The sequence below is a fragment of the Grampus griseus genome, assembly GCF_964374135.1.
Source record: "Grampus griseus genome assembly, chromosome: 1".
In the NCBI taxonomy this organism is placed as follows: domain Eukaryota; kingdom Metazoa; phylum Chordata; class Mammalia; order Artiodactyla; family Delphinidae; genus Grampus; species Grampus griseus.
In genome coordinates this window covers 162147508-162166917 of record NC_139017.1, presented here as the reverse complement: position 1 = coordinate 162166917, position 19410 = coordinate 162147508, and the positions used below count along the sequence as shown (strand labels likewise).

General features: G+C 52.0%; 1 protein-coding gene across 5 annotated transcripts in view; it reads left to right on the top strand.

Annotated features, from left to right (window-relative positions):
- The window catches only part of WDTC1 (WD and tetratricopeptide repeats 1), a 71646-nt gene extending 61204 nt beyond the window's left edge, over positions 1-10442 (top strand). Inside the window, exons 11-16 of one of the 5 annotated variants that reach the window (XM_082667443.1) lie at positions 269-374; positions 1170-1343; positions 4428-4663; positions 6096-6276; positions 7217-7409; positions 8823-10442. In XM_082667443.1, coding sequence (XP_082523569.1) covers positions 269-374; positions 1170-1343; positions 4428-4663; positions 6096-6276; positions 7217-7409; positions 8823-9020 — 1088 coding nt within the window. In that variant the 3' untranslated portion in view covers positions 9021-10442. Of the gene's footprint in view, positions 1-265; positions 375-1169; positions 1344-4427; positions 4664-6095; positions 6277-7216; positions 7410-8822 lie in introns of all 5 variants that reach the window. The other 4 variants (XM_082667444.1, XM_082667442.1, XM_082667441.1 and 1 more) reach the window with 4 other exon arrangements.
- Positions 10443-19410: the final 8968 nt, after the last annotated feature.

The window sequence follows — 19410 nt, the reverse complement described above, 5'->3', positions numbered from 1 at the left end:
ACAGTTGTTTTAGGCACCTCCTCACCCCCCACTCCATCCCCACCCCCAGCTAATGCCAAGTTGAAGTTGTGTCCCGCTTCAGCCAGCAGAGGGCGCACAGGCTTTTCTTTATGTCCTTGCCTGCTTTCTGGGAATAGACCTACCCTGGGGGGATAGCCCCACAATGGAACCATCAGACCCTGTGGTGGAAGCTGGAGGGCTGCTGAGGAGAAATGAGAACCTCCTCCTAAGTTGTTGCTGTTCCTTTCTGCCCACCCCCTCCCAGAAGTTCAGAATGGCAAGATGTCCACCAATGGTGTGTCCAACGGTGTGTCCAATGGCCTGCACCTTCACAGCAACGGCTTCCGGCTGCCAGAGAGTAGAGGACATGTCAGGTGAGGCCAGCCTGACCTTCCCAACCTTCCCAGCCCCAGTTACACCCCACTGGACTGGAGGGAGGGCATGTCCTGTAAACCTTCCTCCTGACCCCCACCCAGGCATACACCCCAGAGTCAGGGGACTGGGGCAAAGAGGCTTCTGGACTGTGGCTAGTGGCCCCAGTGCCACTTCTTCCTGGTAGGACTCCAGTCATGCTCGATCTGAAGCTCTGGTCCCTTGATACCAGTAGCTGGCGCCAGGGCCCAGGGGCTAGCTCCTCTTAGCACTGGGCTCCCTGCTATAAAGGGGTCCCACACAGACGGGCCTCCCCCATTATGTTTTCTCCATTCATAGCAGCTTCTAGCCTCTGTTCACTTCCAGGCCCTGTGCTGGGCTTTGGCTACAGAGGTGTCCAGATCCTCTAGCCCTTGAGAGAAACGTAATTATCTATAGAGAGATCCATGAGAGGCACTTGGATGGTAACGAGGTTCGGCTCAGCATGGAGGCTGTAGGTGTCAGCTACTTTCATGCCCAGGAGTTTGATTAAGAATTCCATTAAACCTGTCCAGGACAGCTTCATTTCTCCCTGTTTCCGCCCCGCCCCCCCGCCACTGGCTCAGAGCATCTGGAATTGTGACCATTACCTATCACAATAACCCAGGCCAAGGATAGGAGTGGTACCCTCTTTTAGATGACAGTGCAGATCCCAGGGACCGGGAAAACCTGAGTGGCCTTCAGGCAGGGCTACAGACTTACTGAGAGGCTCCTCTGGCCTTCCTTGGTTGGCCTGACTTGGCTCTGTTCCCTCACAGCCCCCAGGTAGAGCTGCCCCCATACCTGGAGCGTGTGAAACAGCAAGCCAATGAGGCTTTTGCCTGCCAGCAGTGGACCCAGGCCATCCAGCTTTACAGCAAGGCCGTGCAGAGGGCCCCTCACAACGCCATGCTCTACGGGAACCGAGCTGCTGCCTACATGAAGCGCAAGTGGTGAGTGGGCCTGATGGGAACAAGCTGCTGAGGCATCCATGGAAGGTAGCAGTGACATCCTGCTGCCTCTTAGGGCTTCTTAGGCCCAGGCTTCTCCTCCCCACCTCCAGGTTAGTGGCGGGCAAGTGCCTGACTCATTAATCAGGAAGCCTCAAACACCAAGAAAGCTCACAGTTAAGTGGAACATGTTCACAAGTAGCTTCAATATGGTGCTTTGTTAGGAAGTGCTGTGACCACTGGAAGTAGGAATTGGGAGAATGGTTAATCCCCACTCTTGGAGAACTGCGCCTTGAATTGGACTTTGAAGGAGCAGTAGAATCTTGCTAGATGGAAATAAGGCATTTGGTGAATTCAGTTGGTATCTGTTTGAAATGATTCTGCAGCTCCTTGACCTTGGGGCTTGCTTTCCTATGCTCTTGGACCGTTTGGACCAAACACGAACAAGATCCTAGACATCCAAAGCTGTCTGTGGGTCTTGCTGAGTTGTAGTGGCTGGTGGTAAGGGAGTAGTAGGTCCATATCCTGAAGAACCCTTTATCTTTGGAGACCACCAGGGCCCCTGGCCCTTCTGCCTGCAGCACCAGCAGGCAAGCAGGCAGGCAGACCCCATCCCCCAGCCAGGGCCAGGATGGGAGATGGATAAAGCTGGGCCCACAGCCATTTCTGCTCCGTCTGGCATCCCTTGGCTCTGCCCAGACAGACAGGCCAGCTGGTGTGCCATCGTCTGGCTGCAACTAGTCAGGCCAGAGAGGGAAGCTTAAGAAACCCACCCAAGTCAGCAGGATGGTGGATGGGGGTTCGGAACGATGCTGCCCCCACGGGCCTTAGCTCAGGCATCAGGAGCTTGCCAAGGGCTCAGATGGCAGCCAACCCCAGGAGACAACAGCTTTGGGGCCATCCTGAGGTGTGTTGCCCCTCTTTCCCAGCAGGTGGGTAGAATGCAGTGGTGTTCAATCAGGCTCTAGGCTAAGAGCTGCCTCATTCCTGCATTCTTGCTAAGAGAGACTGATGATTTCCCAATCCATGGGTATCCTCACCATGTTCTCTGAATTCCTACTATGCACTAGGAACTAGGGACACAAAGTTCTGTCACTCTGAGTTCTTGTGCTCCGGAGTGCCCAGTCTCTGGACAGGGGATAAAGATGTGGACATGCTTCATCACCAAAGAGGCAGGAAGCAGTAAGTCTTTGAATGATCAGGTGAAGTGCTGTGGGCATCAAGAAAAGTTAGGTCACTTTAACTGGGGATCAGGGAAGCACCAGGAAGATGTGATGTCTGAATGGGCTTTCCGTGTCAGCAGGCTTAGACGGAGACGCAAGGAGGAGGGGACTGTGGGGGAAGGACATTCCCAGGGAGATGAAATGGTGTGAACAAAGGCGTGGGGGTGGGGGGCTGACTGAAGAGCTTGTTTGCAGAACAACAAATCCATTTGGCTGGAGCAGAGGGTTTGGGCTGGGACTGGCAGGAGATGAGTCTGTGAGGTAGCCTGGGGCCAGCCTGGGAAGGACTTGGAATGCAGAGCAGTGGCGTTTTGGCCTTGATTCCGTGGACGATGGGCAGCTTCTGAAGAGTTTTGAGCAGGAGAGGCTGTGCTGAGGGCTGTCTTTTCAGGGAGCTTGATCTGGCAGTAAGTCTGGGTGGGTGAGCCCTGGGCCCAGCCTGCTCTCTCCCCAGCCCCACATGCCTGCCAGTGACCCCCAGAATGTCACATTCTGTCCCGGGCCAGTCTCCCCAGGGCTGCCATCTGCTCCTGGATGCAGTGGGAGCGGTCACCCTCTGGCACCTGGCTGCTCTCTGGTCTGGCTCTCTCCAGGAGCTCTGAGGGCCACCTTGCAGGCAGTAATTGGCTTTCCAAACAGCGCCTGCTCCTTCGTCACAGCCACCCGTTCTGACGCAGGCCGTGCCGTTGAAGCACTCTGTCTCCTGCCTGCCCCCACCCTGGCTGCGCTGCTTGCTCCTGGTCTGAGCATGGCCGCTCCAAGGACCGGCTGCTTCCTCTGAGCGCTGTAGGAGAAGGAGGGTCAGGAGGATAGCTCCCATGTTGGGCCTGCTCTGGCCTCGTGCAGGGGAGCTGTGAGCTGTGCCTTGGTGGAGGGAACGTCAGCTCTAGGGAGTGCTGCGTAGCACAGTTGGGTCCTAGGCCCACCTCAACCCAGCAGGAAAACAAAAAAAAACCCCACAGCTCCCAAAGGAGAAGTGGCTCCTGTGACCCGCCTGGCTCTCCAGATAAGAGGTGGGAACTGGTCTGTGGAGCTGGGGGAAGGTGTATTTTATATTCCGGCACAGGGTGGGAGAAGGGGGGGCTTTTTCTTTGGCCCCTCCCCACCCCCCCAAAACCATTCCCACTTCCCCGTATCCATGCTTCGGGAGTTTGGAGAAGTCAGTGTGGGTGATTTGGAGCTCCTGGTGTTTGCCCGCCCCCCACCCCACCCCCGCCATCAGCTTCCAGAGGACTGACTCTGCCAGACTGTCAGGCCCCATCCTCCAGCCCTGGGAGGTAGAGGCCACAGCTGCTGTGGATCAGTCAGCCAGGACAGAGGGGGGTCTGGCTGAGGGCTTGCTGCCTGCTGGTCAGACCCTGAGTCCCCAGCCTGGCCCTTCTGGCTTCCCCGGAGCACAGAACTGTCCTTGAGGGCCCCCCGCCTTGGACATGGCTTTGAAGGCCAGCCGGGGGCATTTGAGGAGGTGGATAGAGGAAGGGAGAAGGAGAGCTTGGGGAGCCTGAGGCGGGCAAGATGCCAGGCCTTCTGCTGCAGAGCTGCAGGTGCCTGGGGTGAGTGGGTGCGCAGTTGCACGCTGTGTCCAGCAGAGGGCAGCCGGACACTGGTTTTTGCCTCATACCCACCTCCCACCCTCTACCTACCCTGCCAAGACCTCGGGGCTCCTGGCTTGCCTTCTTAACGTAGTCTGTCTCCTGGGGAGCAAGGCCTGGGCTGAGCAGGATTCTCTTCATCCCCAAGTACCCTTTCCCTGAGATCTCTCAAAGGTGGGCTGGGGTGGACGCAGGAAGCGCAGGAGACGGAATGGGGACTCCCTGCTTGCTGCGTGGCCCCACCTCCAAGCCACGTTCCCCTGCCTTCCCAGGGATGGTGACCACTACGATGCCCTGAGGGACTGCCTCAAGGCCATCTCCCTAAACCCATGCCACCTGAAGGCGCACTTCCGCCTGGCCCGATGCCTCTTTGAGCTCAAGTACGTGGCTGAGGCCCTGGAGTGCCTGGATGATTTCAAAGGGAAGTTCCCGGAGCAGGCCCATAGCAGCGCTTGTGATGCACTGGGACGCGACATCACGGCCGCCCTCTTCTCCAAAAATGATGGTGGTGAGTCGGCACTGAGGCGGGGTTGCTGTCACTCTATCTATTTGCGGTGCTACAATGACATTCTGGAGAGGACATAGTTCTGAGATAGGAGAGGCCTAGGCTTACGTACTGATTGAGAAGCCACATGACTTTGAGACAGTCACTTGGTCTCTTTGAGACAAGGATTAGCAATAACATGTTTAAGGCACCTGGTGTATTCCCCCCGGGACTCAGGATAGGAGTCAGCTGAGCCCAGTGTGCCTCGCAGGTCATTCTCTTCTGCTCACAGACAGGGCCTTGGCCATTCCATTGGGATCTGAGTTCAGGGTAACTGGCTGGGGTGCACTTGCTCCAGTTTGCCTGGGTGCAAAAGAAACAGCAGCACAGGGCAGCAGAAATGCCTTGGGCGCAGGTGTGGAACCTCAGTTCCAATCTCAGCTCTGCCATGTGAAACCATGTGACCTTGGGCAAAGCACAGCCTCTCCGAACCTGCTGCCTATTTGCAGAGAGCATTCAAGGCCCTGCCCAGGTCACCTGGGTAGCACTGGAGAGTAAACTAGGTAGTTGTGTGGTCTACAAACACGAGAGGGGAGCTCACTGAGGGCAGACATGGATCCTCCCTGTCTCCTTTGCAGTTTACTAACCATGGGCTGATTCATTAGTCTGAACAGTGCCAGGCACTGTGCTGGGTCCTGGGAATATATCTGGCAACAAGTCAGATGGAATTTCTGTGTTCATGAGTCTGTAGCCTAGTGAAGGAACCAAGCGATGGAGGAATAAAGAATGCCCTGCGGCCCTGCTAGGGTGCAGGTGTGGCGGGGAGGGCTTGATGGCATCCTGGGGTTCTTGGGGAAGAGACATTCAGGCTGAGACCTTGAGGATGCAGAGGAAGAGTTAACTAGATGCAGAGTGTAGCTGTGGGAGGTGAAGAGTTCCTGGCAGAGGGACCAGCACGTTCCAAGTCCCTGAAGCAGGCAGGAACAGGGCACTAAGAATACAGGTAGGATTTTAACCGGTTAGTACCTCATTTGGATCCATGATAACTTGTCTGCGAGAGAGGGAGGGCTTGGACCTTATGCCTTCAGAGCTATGGATCTATTTAGAAAAATCACCCCCTCGAGGCTCTCTTGGCAGTGCTTTACCCTCCCCTCCCTGCCTCTCACATCCACAGAAACAGACCTTGGGTCTGTGCATCCTTGGGGCTTCCAGACGTTATTCAGGGACCTAAGCCAAGGCCCTCTTGGCATCAGAGGTCTCCTCTTGAACACCCTCAAGGCCAGGATCCAAAGATGCTTCTTTCTCATAGTTGTTCCCAGTTTTCCAGGGAAGAGGTAGAGACGGGTAGCCCTACGTTGCTTACTGCTTGGACCGAAAACCGGGTCAAGGGTGGGGAAAAAGTGGGGGAGGCAAGAGAGGGACAGGACTCTCACCTTTCCTTGTTCTCTGCCCTCAGACGAGAAGAAGGGAGCTGGTGGTGGTGGCAGCGGCCCCGTCCGCCTCCGCAGCACGAGCCGCAAGGACTCCATCTCAGAGGATGAGATGGTGCTGCGGGAGCGAAGCTACGACTATCAGTTCCGCTACTGTGGCCACTGCAATACCACCACAGACATCAAGGAAGCCAATTTCTTTGGCAGGTCTGAGGCCCTGAAGAGGAGGAGGGCACAGCCCAGTTGGCAGCAGGAGGTTGGGGTGGGGGTGGGGGGCATGGGGACACAATGCTTTCAGAAAAGGCTCACATCCCAGCTCTGCCTTTGTACCCTTGGGCAAATGGCTTCATCTCAGTGGGTCTCAGTTTCTTCACCTATGAAATGAAACCAGCCCTCCCCACTCAAGGGGCCATAACAAGGACTAACGAGGTGATCCAGAAAGCATCCAGGGCAGCACCTGGACTCTTCCTTACCCGCACCTCCTGCTCCCCGTGCGCCCACGTGCCAGAGCTTGGGTTCTTTATCTGGTTGCTTGGAGCCTTGGGCAGGCACCCTCATAGGCTGTCAGTCTTGGCAATCTTTTGTGCCTAGAACTGTGCTCCCAGTACTGAGGGACCTAGCCCATGTCTCAGACACCATCACCCCCAACCCTCCTTTGTAGATGCTGTACTTTCTTTGGGTAGGCGAGATACACGAATGTGAATTAAGAGTCTCCGTCAAGATCCCTTCTAAACGTCAATGGTGTATCAGGGGCAGATGTGCTGTAGGATTTCAGGGTCTGGATCCAGGAAGGCTAGGACTACTGAGGGAAGGCTTAGGCAGGAGTGTTCCCAGAGACCTAAGAGATGCACCATCTGGTCCTGGCACCCAGGGTGCTTATAATGTACTTCGGGGGAGAGTAAGTAGGAGAGACCTAGGCAGTCCCTGACCCTGAGTTTAAGAGAACAGTTGAGCTGTGACACCGCTCTGCAGTGTGGAGAGAATTGCCGTGTGCATGGGAGTTCCGAGTCAGGTAAAGACCCCAGAGTTCGGGGGGCCGAGTGGCTCCAGACTTCCCTGCTCTCCCTTTCCCTAAGCCATGCAGCCTCTGCTTGAGGCCACAGGGCAGTACCCCACCTGACCTCCCTGCCCTTTGCCCCCCCGCCAGCAACGCTCAATACATCGTCAGTGGCTCTGATGACGGCTCCTTCTTCATCTGGGAAAAGGAGACCACCAACCTGGTCCGCGTGCTCCAGGGGGACGAGTCCATCGTCAACTGCCTGCAGCCGCACCCCAGCTACTGCTTCTTGGCCACCAGCGGCATCGACCCCGTTGTGCGGCTGTGGAACCCCCGGCCAGAGGTGAGGGTGCGGCAAGGTGGCAGATGCCAGACAGGGAGGAAGGTAGGGATGGACCCTATGTGAGGCCTCCAGCTGAGCCCATGAGGGTTGGGAAGGGCAGTGAGTCACACAGAGGCTAGGAGCTGATAGGATGAGTGAGCTCTCACCCCAGGGCCCCAGGCTGCATCGGGGTGGGAGCCAGCAAGCTCTGAAAGCTCCACATGAAGTGGGCAATTCCAGGGGCAAGACTTGTCTCCTGCCTTCCAGGGGCATATCCTCGAGCCAGCTGGCACAGGTGAGACTCACATATGGGAAACAGCAACCGAGGACTGGGTGCGGGAGGGCAGGGAGGGAACCAGATCAGCTCCAACACCACTTGATGAGAACGGTACCTCAGAGGCTCCCTAGGTACCCTGCCCCTCGTATACCACTGCCTTGTGTCCCCCAGAAGCTGTGCAGAGGCCTATCCCTCAGTCACACGAGAAGTACGTAGGTTTTAGAGTCTGATGGGCCTCAGTTTGAATCCTGGTCCCTCCACTTACTGCCTGAGGGACTCAACCATCTCTGATCCAGGTTTTCACCATCTGTACATTGGAATGGGAATGACATTACCACCTCAGAAGGTTGCTCTGAGGATTAAAGAAGTGATGCCTGTGGTGTGTCCGGCCCACAGGGACACTTAGGACAGTGTGGTAGTCAGTGTGGGTAGTCAGGTGGCCTGGCCCCCTGCCCTCTGCCCCACCTCCTCCCCCTTCCCAGCTGGCAAAACAGAAGTCAAGAGCTGTGTCTAATTTTCTATGAATTTTAAAGAGAGAAACCCTATAGGACCCTTCCTTGGGGGGAGAGGAAAAGGAGGATAAAGGAATCCTCTTTGGGAGTGGGGTGGGGGGAGTTATATCTGTGCTCCCACCTCAGGTATAGAGTTTGTGTGCCCAGCATATCCTGGTGTGAATCCTCCCTCATTTATGTCCATGTATGCCACCCCCGTATATATAACCCTACGTGGTGTGCTCCCCGTATATGTCTTGATGTGGTATGTCCTCATCATTTTCCAGCGTGGGGTCTCCAGGGTATACCCTGCTATGTGTATTCCCCCCAGTTTATATCCCAGTGTGTTGTGTCTCCTCCAAGTGTATATTACCACGTGCCCCCCAACCCCAATATGTACAACCCCGTGTGGTGTGTCATCTCCCTCACATACAGCCTGGGGTGTGTGTGTGTGTGTGTGTGTGTGTGCGCGCACGTAGGCACGTGTGTGTGTGTGTTTGTCCCATACATATCCCAGGATGCATTCCCCTCTATGCATGGACACACGTGGATATACCCATATACATCTCCTGGTATGTACATACCCTCTCCATACGTATAGCTCAGTCTGTGTGTGTGTCTCCCCTGCACATATATCCCAGTAGTATGTGTGCCTCCCCCCCACAGAGTGAAGACCTCACAGGCCGAGTTGTGGAGGACATGGAGGGTGCTTCCCAGGCCAACCAGCGGCGCATGAATGCGGACCCGTTGGAGGTGATGCTGCTCAACATGGGCTATCGGATCACAGGCCTGAGCAGTGCGGGTGCTGGGGCCTCTGACGATGAGGACAGCTCCGAGGGCCAGGTGCAGTGCCGGCCCAGCTAGGCCCTCCTAGCCCTGGTCCCCAGCCCCTGCTACCGGCTGGGTCCTCCGCCCCTGGGCAGGAGGTCAGGGGGTTCTGTTTTGGTTTGTCTTCCCCTTCCCCCCATTTTTTCCTTTTCCCTGTTTTGTTTGTTAGTTTGGCATTGGGGGTGGGGATTGCTACAACTTGCTGGCTTTTGGACTTTTGGGCAATTGCCCCTCGACTGGCCCCAGCCCTGAGCAGAAGAGCAGGAGGAGAAGCCCCTCCACATGCCCACCACCACCTTGCACTTCCGTGTCCCTGGAGGGCTCCGGCCTGCCTCGGGTGGGGAGGCTAGGGCTGAAGCTGTCTTCAAGGACTGCCCTACCCTTCAGTTGGCAGCAGAAAGGGGAGTGGAATTCCCAGTCCATAAGGGCTAGCCTTGACCTGTTACCATTCTCGCTTCTGGTAGGCAAGGCTAGCTCCCTCCTGGTCTTCAGGGAAGGTTCTGAAAAAGCATAGGGTGCCCCCTTCCTTGCAGAGCCACTCTGTCAGGGTGGAAACAGAAGTAAGGATGGGAGCCCTGGAGGGGCAAGGTCAAGCCACCGCTTCCTTGCAGTACAGCGTCCCTGCCCTCCTCCCAGGCACTGGCTCTGGGTCCTGCGCCTGCCCTCGCTGGCCACCCCGGGGGCTTAGCCTTTCCCAAGGGCCCTGGCAGTGTGGGGCGCCCCACCATTCCCCACCCATCCGTGCCAGCCCTTCTGCACGCTGGAGGCCACTCTTCCTTCGGGCGCTCTTCAGCCTCACTGTGACCTTCCTGCCAGAGCTCCCAGCCAGGCCTCCTCTTGCTGAGATGGCACTCCCTGCTAGGAGCCTTCCAGGCCCTCCGTGCCCTCCCTCCCATCCCACATGCTGAGCCGCCACAAAGACCAAAGAAGTGATGGCTTTTCTCTGTCCCCTGCTGCTCTGGGGGGAGGGGGTGGGTCTCCTGAGCCACTCGGGTGGGGAAGCCCCTAACTCAGCCCCTCCCTCCTCAGCAGCCTGAGCTTTACACTGGATGCAGCGGTCACCCCACCACTCACCAGACCTCCCTCTCTGCCCCCTTGGCTCTCAGCTCAGGAGCTGCTCCCGCAGTTGGTTCATCCTTCCTCCCCTCTCCCTCTTCACTCCCCTCAGGGCTCACTTGGCTCCAGCCCTCCAGCTGCAGCCTCTGGGGAGAAGCAGCCTCCCTCGCTCCCTCCCTCCCTCCCTCCCTCCGCCCTGACTCTGCCAGGTGCCTCCTCTCGGCCAGGCTTCAGAAAAGCCCTGTAGACAGCAGGGCCATGTTAAAAGCTTTTTCACAGTTTTGAGAAGATGAGGGGTGGGAGTGGGGGGTGGTGAGGATAGTGGTGGGGGTCTGGCACCATCTCGTCATTGCTTTAATCCCAGCAACACAGGTGGCAGCCTCTCCCCCTTCCTCTCCCCCCCCCCCCCCCCCCCCCCGTCCCTCTTCCCACCCCTCTCTTCTAGCTTGGTAATGAAGTATATTTATTGGTGAAGGAAACAGCTGCTGCTGCTTCTCCTGCTGCTGGGACTTGCTCCCCTGTCTCTTCTCCACGACCTTTCTCCAGCCGGGAGGGGAGAGCGGGAGTACTGGGGCTGGGCCCTGGGGCCCAAGGACTAGCAGGGGCCCCTTTGCTTTCCTGTGTTCGAGCCACCCGCCATTTCCTCTGTCCCTGCCTCCTGCCTGCCCAGCCTGGGCCCTGCCGTGTGGAGAGACACATAAGCCTTACTGTCCTCTGGGGGCAGGAGCCGAGCCTTTTTGTTGCTCCGCTCCCAGGAGAGTGAGGGTGACGCAATTGATTAAAACCATTTTGTTCTAGGTGTGGCTGGTGGCATTTGTGGGGTGCAAATGCGTCTTGGGATCAAAGTGAGAGTATCTCACCTCTGTAGCTCTGTGACTTTGAGTAACCACACCTCTACTGGGTAGAATAGGGCCTACCTTGGAGGGTCACCAGCCTAGCAGGGCCAAGTGCAGAGCCCGGCACTGGTGGCTGTGATTTGCAATAATAATCAGCTTTCACTCTCTGGGCTGTTTTCTCATCTGTAAAATAAGGAGGTTGAAGTCTCAGCGGTTTTTCAAACTTTTAAAATCACAACCCAAACAAGAAATACACATTTTACATTGTGACCCAAGACACCCACGCTAATTTGTATGTATATACTGAACATAAGTTTTACACAATAATACGCTTGCTACATGCAATGTGTTCTGTTAAGGAGAAAAAAATGCTGACTATAACCCACTAAGTTGATTTCACAACCTGCAGTCTCTTGATGGGCCCTAGATTAGAGGATTTCTTAGACCAGAGGTTCCCAAACTTTCTCAGCTCACTGAACCATTAGTGTCTCAGTAGTTTTTTCATGGACCCCCTAAGCCAAAAGAAATACCTAACATTTCAGTGTGTTAGTTAAGCCCGGATCACTTAAGAAGAATTTATGTCCTACCAAGTTAGTCATTTAAAAAATTAATACATATAAGTTAGAGGAAACTTTTTATTTCATTCTTGAAGAAGTACAATAACTAATGGAATCTGTGTGCTTGTGGGGTGCTGTAAAACTTTGTCAGACTTTCTAATCAGATTGGACCGCACCACCCTCATTTCCTGTCCCACATTGACTTTCATTTGCTTTATATCACAGCAACTGCTAAAAACCCAGCTTCTCAAAGATGACGTAATCAAAGGAATGTAGTGCAATCTAATGATAAAACTCTGAACCACCTTGAGCCAGTAGTGCTCTCGGTAGCCAACAGATGCTGAGTAACTCTAAATTTATAATATCCTGCTGTGCTCCTGTGACTTTGCTGTGGCACCCTAAGGTGCCCTGATGCACAGTTTGGGAACTGTGGTTCAATACTGTGGGAACAATAGTTTCACTGGTGAGATTTTGTGATTATTCTGTTTGTGCATTTGGAGAGAACCAGGCTGAGGCCAGCAGGGTATACTCAGTTTAGTACAGGAGACAAAGGGAAGAGGTCCTGTCAGAAGCACAACAGGTGATGTTATGAAGCAGGTGCTTACTCCTCTGTGTTCCCAACTTGACATCTGCCGAAGCTTCTTCAGGACATTTACGGACCAGGCAAGGAAGGGACGACGTACGAGGCCAAGGGGGTAGGGCATGGTCCCAGGTGCCCTCATGGACCCTGAGTGATTCAGTTCAGCTGCACTCTAGAGGGTGGAGTGGCCCATGGACTCCAGGGCCAGCCAAACTGTGGAGGACTCCTGTGCTTGATGAGGGAGCGTAGGCTTGATCCTGTAAGCAAGGAGGAGCCATTGGAAGACTTTACGAGGGGCTCCATTCCATTTGGAATTGGTACTTTTTTTTTTCGGTACGCGGGCCTCTCACTGACGTGGCCTCTCCCGTTGCGGAGCACAGGCTCCGGACGCGCAGGCTCAGCGGCCATGGCTCACGGGCCCAGCCGCTCCGCAGCATGTGGGATCTTCCCAGACCGGGGCACGAACCCGTGTCCCCTGCATTGGCAGGCGGACTCTCAACCACTGCGCCACCAGGGAAGCCCTGGAATTGGTACTTTTTTATTAAAAGACTATTTTTTTTTTTAGAGCAGTTTTAGGCTTACAGAATATTGAAAAGATAGTACAGAGAGTCCCATATACCCCTCTCTCCCTGGCTTAGTTTCTCCTATTATTAACATCTTGCATTAGTGTGGTACATTTGTTACAATTAATGAACTGATATTGATACATTATTATTAACTAAAGTCCATAGTTTACATCAGGGTTCATTCTTTGTATTGTACAGTTGTATGGGTTTTGACACACGCATAATGTCCTGTACCCACATTGTCAAAAAATAGTTGCACTGCCCTAAAAATCCCCTGTGCTCCACCTGTTCAGCCTCACCAGCACGCACACACACACACAAACACACACAAACACACACACACACACACACACACAAACAAAAGGGAAGAAGAAAAAAGGTACTAAGTACTTAGGAATAAACCTAGCAAAGTATGTACAAGATATTTATGAGGAAAACTATAAAATTATGATGAGAAAAATCAAGGGAAATCAGAATAAGTGAAGAGATATTCCATGCTCATAAATAGGAAGACTCAATACTATTAGATGTCATTTCTTCCCAACTTGGTCCATAGCTTCAATGAAATCTCAATCAAAATCCCAGCAAATTATTTTGTGACTATCAACAGGCTGATTCTAACGTTTATATGGAGAGACAAAGACCCAGAATAACCAACACAAATAACAAAGAGAAAGAACAATGTCAGAGGATTGACCCTACCCAACCTCAAGACTTAGCATAAAGTTACAATAACCAAGACAGGGTGTCATTAGCAAAGGAATAGACAAATGAGTGGAATGAATTAGAGAACCCAGAAGTAGATCCACACAACTATGGCCAACTGACCTCTGACAGAAGAGCAGAATCAATTCAGTGGAGAAAGGAAAGTCTTTTAAAAACATAGTGCTGGAAGAACTGGACACCTACATGCAAAAATATATATATATATATATAAACACTGACTTAACACCATTCACAAAAATTAACTCAAAATGGATCACAGAACTAAATGTAAAACACAAATCGATAAAACTTCTAGAAGATAACATCGGAGAGAATCTAGGTGACCTTGGGTTCAGCAGTGAGTATTCAGATACAACATAAAAAGCATAACCCATGAAAAAAAACTGATAAATTGGACTTCATCAAAAACTTCTGCTCTACGAAATCACTGTGAAGAGAATGAAAAAGACAAGCCAAGGATTGAGAGAAAATATAAGAATTCTTACAAGTCAACAATATGAAACAAGCAACCCAATTAAAAACTGGGCAAAAGATCTGAGTAGTCACCTCACCAAAGAGGACATACAGGCGACTAACAAGCACACGAAAGATGACCAGCATTGTGTCGCTAGGGAATTACAAATTAAACCAACAGTGAGATACCACTCCACACCTATTAGGATGGCGATACCAAATGCTGACAAGGATGTGAAGCAACAGGAACTCATGCAGTGCTGGGGAGGATGCAAAATGGTAACAGTCTGGCAGTTTCTTACACAGTTAGATAGTCTTATCATAGGATCCAGCAATTGCTGTACTTAGAATTTACCCGAATGAGTTGAAAATGTATGTCCATGCACAGACCTGTCCATGAATGTTTACAGCAGCTTTACGAATAATTGCCAAAAACGAAGCAACCAAGAAGTCCTTCAAAAAGTGAATGGATAAACAAATGGGTACAGCCATACAGTGGAATATTACTCAGTGAAATGAGCGGTCAAGCCACAAAGCCATGGAGGAAACTTAAGTGCATATTGCTTAGTGAAAGAAGCCAATCTGAAAGCCATACCGCATGATTCCAACTATATGACATTCTAGGAAAAGCAAAACTATAGACAGTAAAAAGATCTGTGGTGCTCCATTTTAGTGTGTTTCCACATGTGACTCAGCCCTGCTGACAGGGAGCCTGGGGCTCGGTGAGATAAGCCTGCGTAGTGAATGTGTAGCGGAACAGACATTAGAATTGCAACCCCTGTGTTTGTGGTGGGCAGGTGTGGCCCTGTGGCCCCAGGGCCTGCTGCCGGTCTCTGTGCTAAGGAGCATGCTGAAATGCATTTGCAGAACTTAAAAGGTGATGAGAGATCAGCTCAGAGGATCCCAGCCCTGGCTATACATCAGAACCACCCAGAATACTCTGAGAACTACAAATAGGGACAATGAGTTCCAAAGAGGGGCAGGAAGAGGGAATGGACTGCCTAAAACCCAAGTTACTAGAAGCAAAACCAGGACTGGATCTCTAATCTCGGATTCCTGGTCCAGTTCTTTAAGAATCACTTTCTTATTTAATGTCATGATATTTTTTGGGTTCCTATTGGCCTAGCACTGGCTTAATGGCAATGCATGCAACAGATGAGTCCCTGCCCTCCTGGTGCCTCCACATTCTCTGGAAGATGTGGGTAGCAAATATGGGGGTTGCACACGGTCCCTGAACGTTAGATTTCACTAGAAATCTTGAGCCTTGCCCCATACATTCTGCCGTGGAGTGCCCCACTGCGTGCCAGGCTCTGTGTCTTGTGGACACGATGGCAGGCGTGAGGCACTCTGTTGTTCAGCCATGTTCTGCCTCCTGCACCCGAGCCACTTCTTGATATAAAATAGGTCCTGGTCCTAGTGATGCCACAGTTTGCACCTTTTTTATGATGATTTACAGAATCTCAGGTCTCGTCCTCATCACTCTTTAATGGCCCTAAAGGGGGTCACCAGCAGAGATAGCCCAGGGTTAAGGTGCAGAACCCCAACTCTATCTAATTTATGCTTAGATCTTGGGAAAGTTCCTGAACCTTTCTGGGCTCATTTTTCTCATTGGGAAAATGGGTGCCATGATACCTGCTCTGGTTACTTCACTGCATCGTAAGAAGGCCCCAAATCACAGTGAGAGGATGCGCATCTAAGTGCTTAAGTGGTTAAGGGTCCTATGATGGTGATGAGTGGTTTGAATTGCTGTAACAGCCAACACTGAGTGTTCATATTGGGCCAGGAGCTGTTCAGCTATAGCCTATCAAATAAACTTTACAAGAACTTTGCAATCTTCGTTTCCCATTTTAAGGATGAGGAAATTGATGCCCTGACAGGTTCGGTTACTTTCCTAAGGTCTGACAACCACTGACAAAGCTAAGGGTCAATACTGGGCTTGCCGGCTGGAGTTCATATGCTTAACCACCATGCTTTACTGCCCACCTGGGTGCAGAACACTTAGATTCTGGTCCTAGGTGTGCTTTCTAATTTGTTGGGTAAGTCTGCCCATCTATAAAATGGAATGGAGAAGAAAGTCGTTTTGTAAAACTCTGATGTCTAAAGGGTCAGAGGGTCTGTTCTCAAATGGTTTCTTGCATTGTATCAGCCCCAGTGGTCCCCTCCCCACCACAGAAAGGTTTGCAGCCATCCAGGAAGACAGTTTAGGGCTTAATGGGGGGAATCCAATGGAGCAGAAGCAGAAAGCCTGCAGAAGAGAGGACACACACACATGCACACTGCATCACACCCAGCAGCTCCTCCAACCTGCGCTGTGATCGCCCCAGGCTCAGCCCTGCTTCCCTGGATTACTGATTGAGGTGATTCTTCACTAGAGCCATTAAGGCGACCAATCTATGGTCATCAAATAGCTCTGGTCCCATTCCCTGAGGACTTCCTATCTACCGGGTGCCATTCTGACTACAAGGTCCAATGGATCCAGTCAGTCCCCTTCTCAAGGAGTTTGCTGTCTCCTGGGGAAGACAGACATGTGAACAGCTAATGCTAATGCAAGTACACATGAATATGCAATAGGCAGAAACAGGCTCCATGCTCTGGGAGCAAAGAGGGAGGATTTGCTGGAAACCCTGAAAGTGGTGTAGAGAGAAGGGGAAGGGTGAGAGTAGGGGAAGGAACTCTACTGAAGGAACAGTGTGAGCAAACATGAGGTATGAAGGGCAGGGCTCTTTCTCTGAAGGGCAAACAGGGCAATGAGGTTAAATCCAAGCAAGTCCCAAGGGAGACAGAGAGAGAGATGAGGATGGAAAAGAAGGTTGGGGGTTGGGGCCAGACCATGGGGGCCTTGAATGCCAGGATGAGGAGTGAGATGGCCTGTGGAAGGAAGTGTGTGAGCCCTGGGGACTTTTACATGGGGCCAATTGAGGGGGTGTCCTGACTCATACCAAGAGAGGACGTGCCCTGAGTTCACCCTTCAAACAAGCAGCATCTTACCCTTGAAGCTTTCCCAGCTTGACTGCTTCCAGCTCTGCCATCCTTCCCTCCCCCAGCCAGTCCTATAAGTGGATCCAGATGGTCATTCCTATTTTAGGTCGGGGTGTGTGTTGGGGGAGGGGTGGCTATGAGCTCTATCAATCGTTTCCTGAGCTCTGTTAGAGGAGCTTCTTCCAGGACCCTGCTGTGATCCTCTGAGCCTGGAAGGGACTGTTAGTCTTTGATGGAGATTTCCCATCTGTCTGTGGGTGATAGGGGTGGCAGCAGCACAGGAGGCAAGGGCACAGGCCAGGGAAGCTTTAACATTGGGTAAGAGAACCTAGGTGACGTGTACATGTGGGAGGGGGTCCTGTGAACGGGCTGCGAAGGGGAACAAGCCTGGGAGAGAGGCTCCAGAGGAGTCAGAGAAAGAGCTGGTTTCTCCCTCCAGGTACCTGGCCCTCCTCATGCCCCTGCTTCTGCAGCTGCCTAGGCCAAGGAGCTAGGGCTCTCTGGTCAGACCCTACTGAGCACTGTGCCTACCAACATCCATAGGTCCCTTAAAAATCTTGGGGCACTGCAAGGTAGCAGCTGACAAGCTAGGTTCCTGCTCTCAGACTGTCTATAGCTAGCATATGATACATACCAAGCTTATAACTATTTGCCATTCATTCAGTTTAGCAAATATTAAGCAAATGCTCTGTGCTAGACACTACTAGGCATTGGGTTTACAAAAGTGAACAAGACAAATACAGTGTCTGCCCTCAAGGAGTTTCCAGCCTAGTAGGGGAGTCCAACAATACACAGCCACAAATGTGCTACAAAGGAAAAGAACAAGGTATTCCAGGGGAGATTCACAGGAGCTTTCCAATTTAGATAGGGAAGCCAAGGAAGAGCTCTCTGAGAAAGTGACATTTAATCTGCTACTTGAAGGATGAATGAACGTTACCCAGTTTTGGAGGGAGAAAGGGCATTTCAGGCAGAAGGGAACAGTGTGTGCCACGTCCATGGGGTATACAAGAACACGGCACATGAGAGGAACTGAAAAGAGGCTGTAGGACAGTGAACAAGTTAATAAAAAAAAAGGGCATGGTGCAGGGCCTTGTAAGCATGGTATATTTGTGTTTTATCCAAAGTACAATGGGAAAACACTGAAGGTTGTCAGATTAAATGTGGTACTTGTGTTAGTACAACCAAATTTGTGGCAGGCCCTAAGAAAGACTGACTTTGGTTGTGTATTCATCCCTACAAACAATAAATGTTTAAAGGGCACCCACCAGCCCTTTGCTAGAATTATGGGTTGACAGTGATGGCAGAGGAATGTCTAAGGTATAGACCTTCCTCGGAGACCCTCCAGAAGAGATGGGACAGCTATAGTGATTGAATCAAGATGTGATTTATTCATTCAACAAACAGGCACTGCACACTTAATCTATTCCATACATGTGCCAGATGCTGGTTGTTGCCCATCAAGGATCACACACATGGGTCACAGGAGAGGCATAAACATACTCAAAGAATTTTGAGTGGGTTAGAATCATTTTCAGCTGTGATATCTGTGAGGCCTTTATAAAACACCCAGTCGTTCTGTAAATCAGTAAACATCTAGTGGGCATCTGCTCTGCACTAGGAACAGTGCTAGCTACTGAAATTAAGGAACTTAGAGTTCCATAACAGAGATAGACATACCCCTCCAAAATGCATTAAAATATTAGGTTCTAAAAACAGGAGAGCAGGCTTTCTATAGATCAGTGTTGAGGGAGGGTAATTCAATGGAAGAAAAACCTTCCCCAAAAGGCATATCTCCCACCTTCCTCAGCGGATTTATCCATACCTCCCACTAGCATGATTTTTAGCTGCTGCCTTCCTTCTTTGTCCCCCCATTTTCCCTTCCCACACCAGCAGATTCCATTTTCTTTGGCTATCTTGGCATCCGTAAAAAAGCCCAAAGAATCCAAGATTTGAGCCTGGCTTCTTTATAGTGTGTGATCTCAGACAATTACTTTAACTTCCCTGAGCCTCAGTTTTCCCATTTGTACAATGAAGGGATCGGATCACATCTAAGGTTTGTGATTTACTCCAGCCAAGGTGATATTCACACTCCTGCACACTGCTCTGCAAGGCCTTTCTTTCTTTGCACGGCTGCACGCATCCCTCCAGCCCCATCCCCGAGCCACCTGGCAAACATCAAGGCTCAGCTCAAATATCTTCAGGCAAGTTTCCCCTATTTCTGCACACACGCCACACATTGTTTTAGTCTATCCTTCCTTTATGCTACCACTACCTCGCAAGAGACCACAGAATGAAAAAGGGATAGAGACTTGGGTTTGAGTCGTGGCCACTTACCTCACCTCTTAAGCCTCAGTTTCTCACTTGTAACTTGAGGGAAATACCTAAATTCGCACGTCTAAGCAGTTTATGGGGATTAAAACAATGTACGTCAAGTGCGTGGCACCTAAGTCGCGCTCAATATATGGAGACTGTACCACACCTCTTAGGAGCCCTCAGCGTACTGAATTACAGAGTTCTAGGTCAGTCTCCCGCGCTAGACTGCGCGCTGCCTGAGGGCATCCCTTTCGCTGCGGTTCAGTGCTAGCGCGAACCCCCGTGGCTGGCGGGCGCAGAAGGAGGTGGGCCGGGCCAAGAAGGACGCGGCTCCTATTCCCGGCGGGAAGGCCAAGCCTG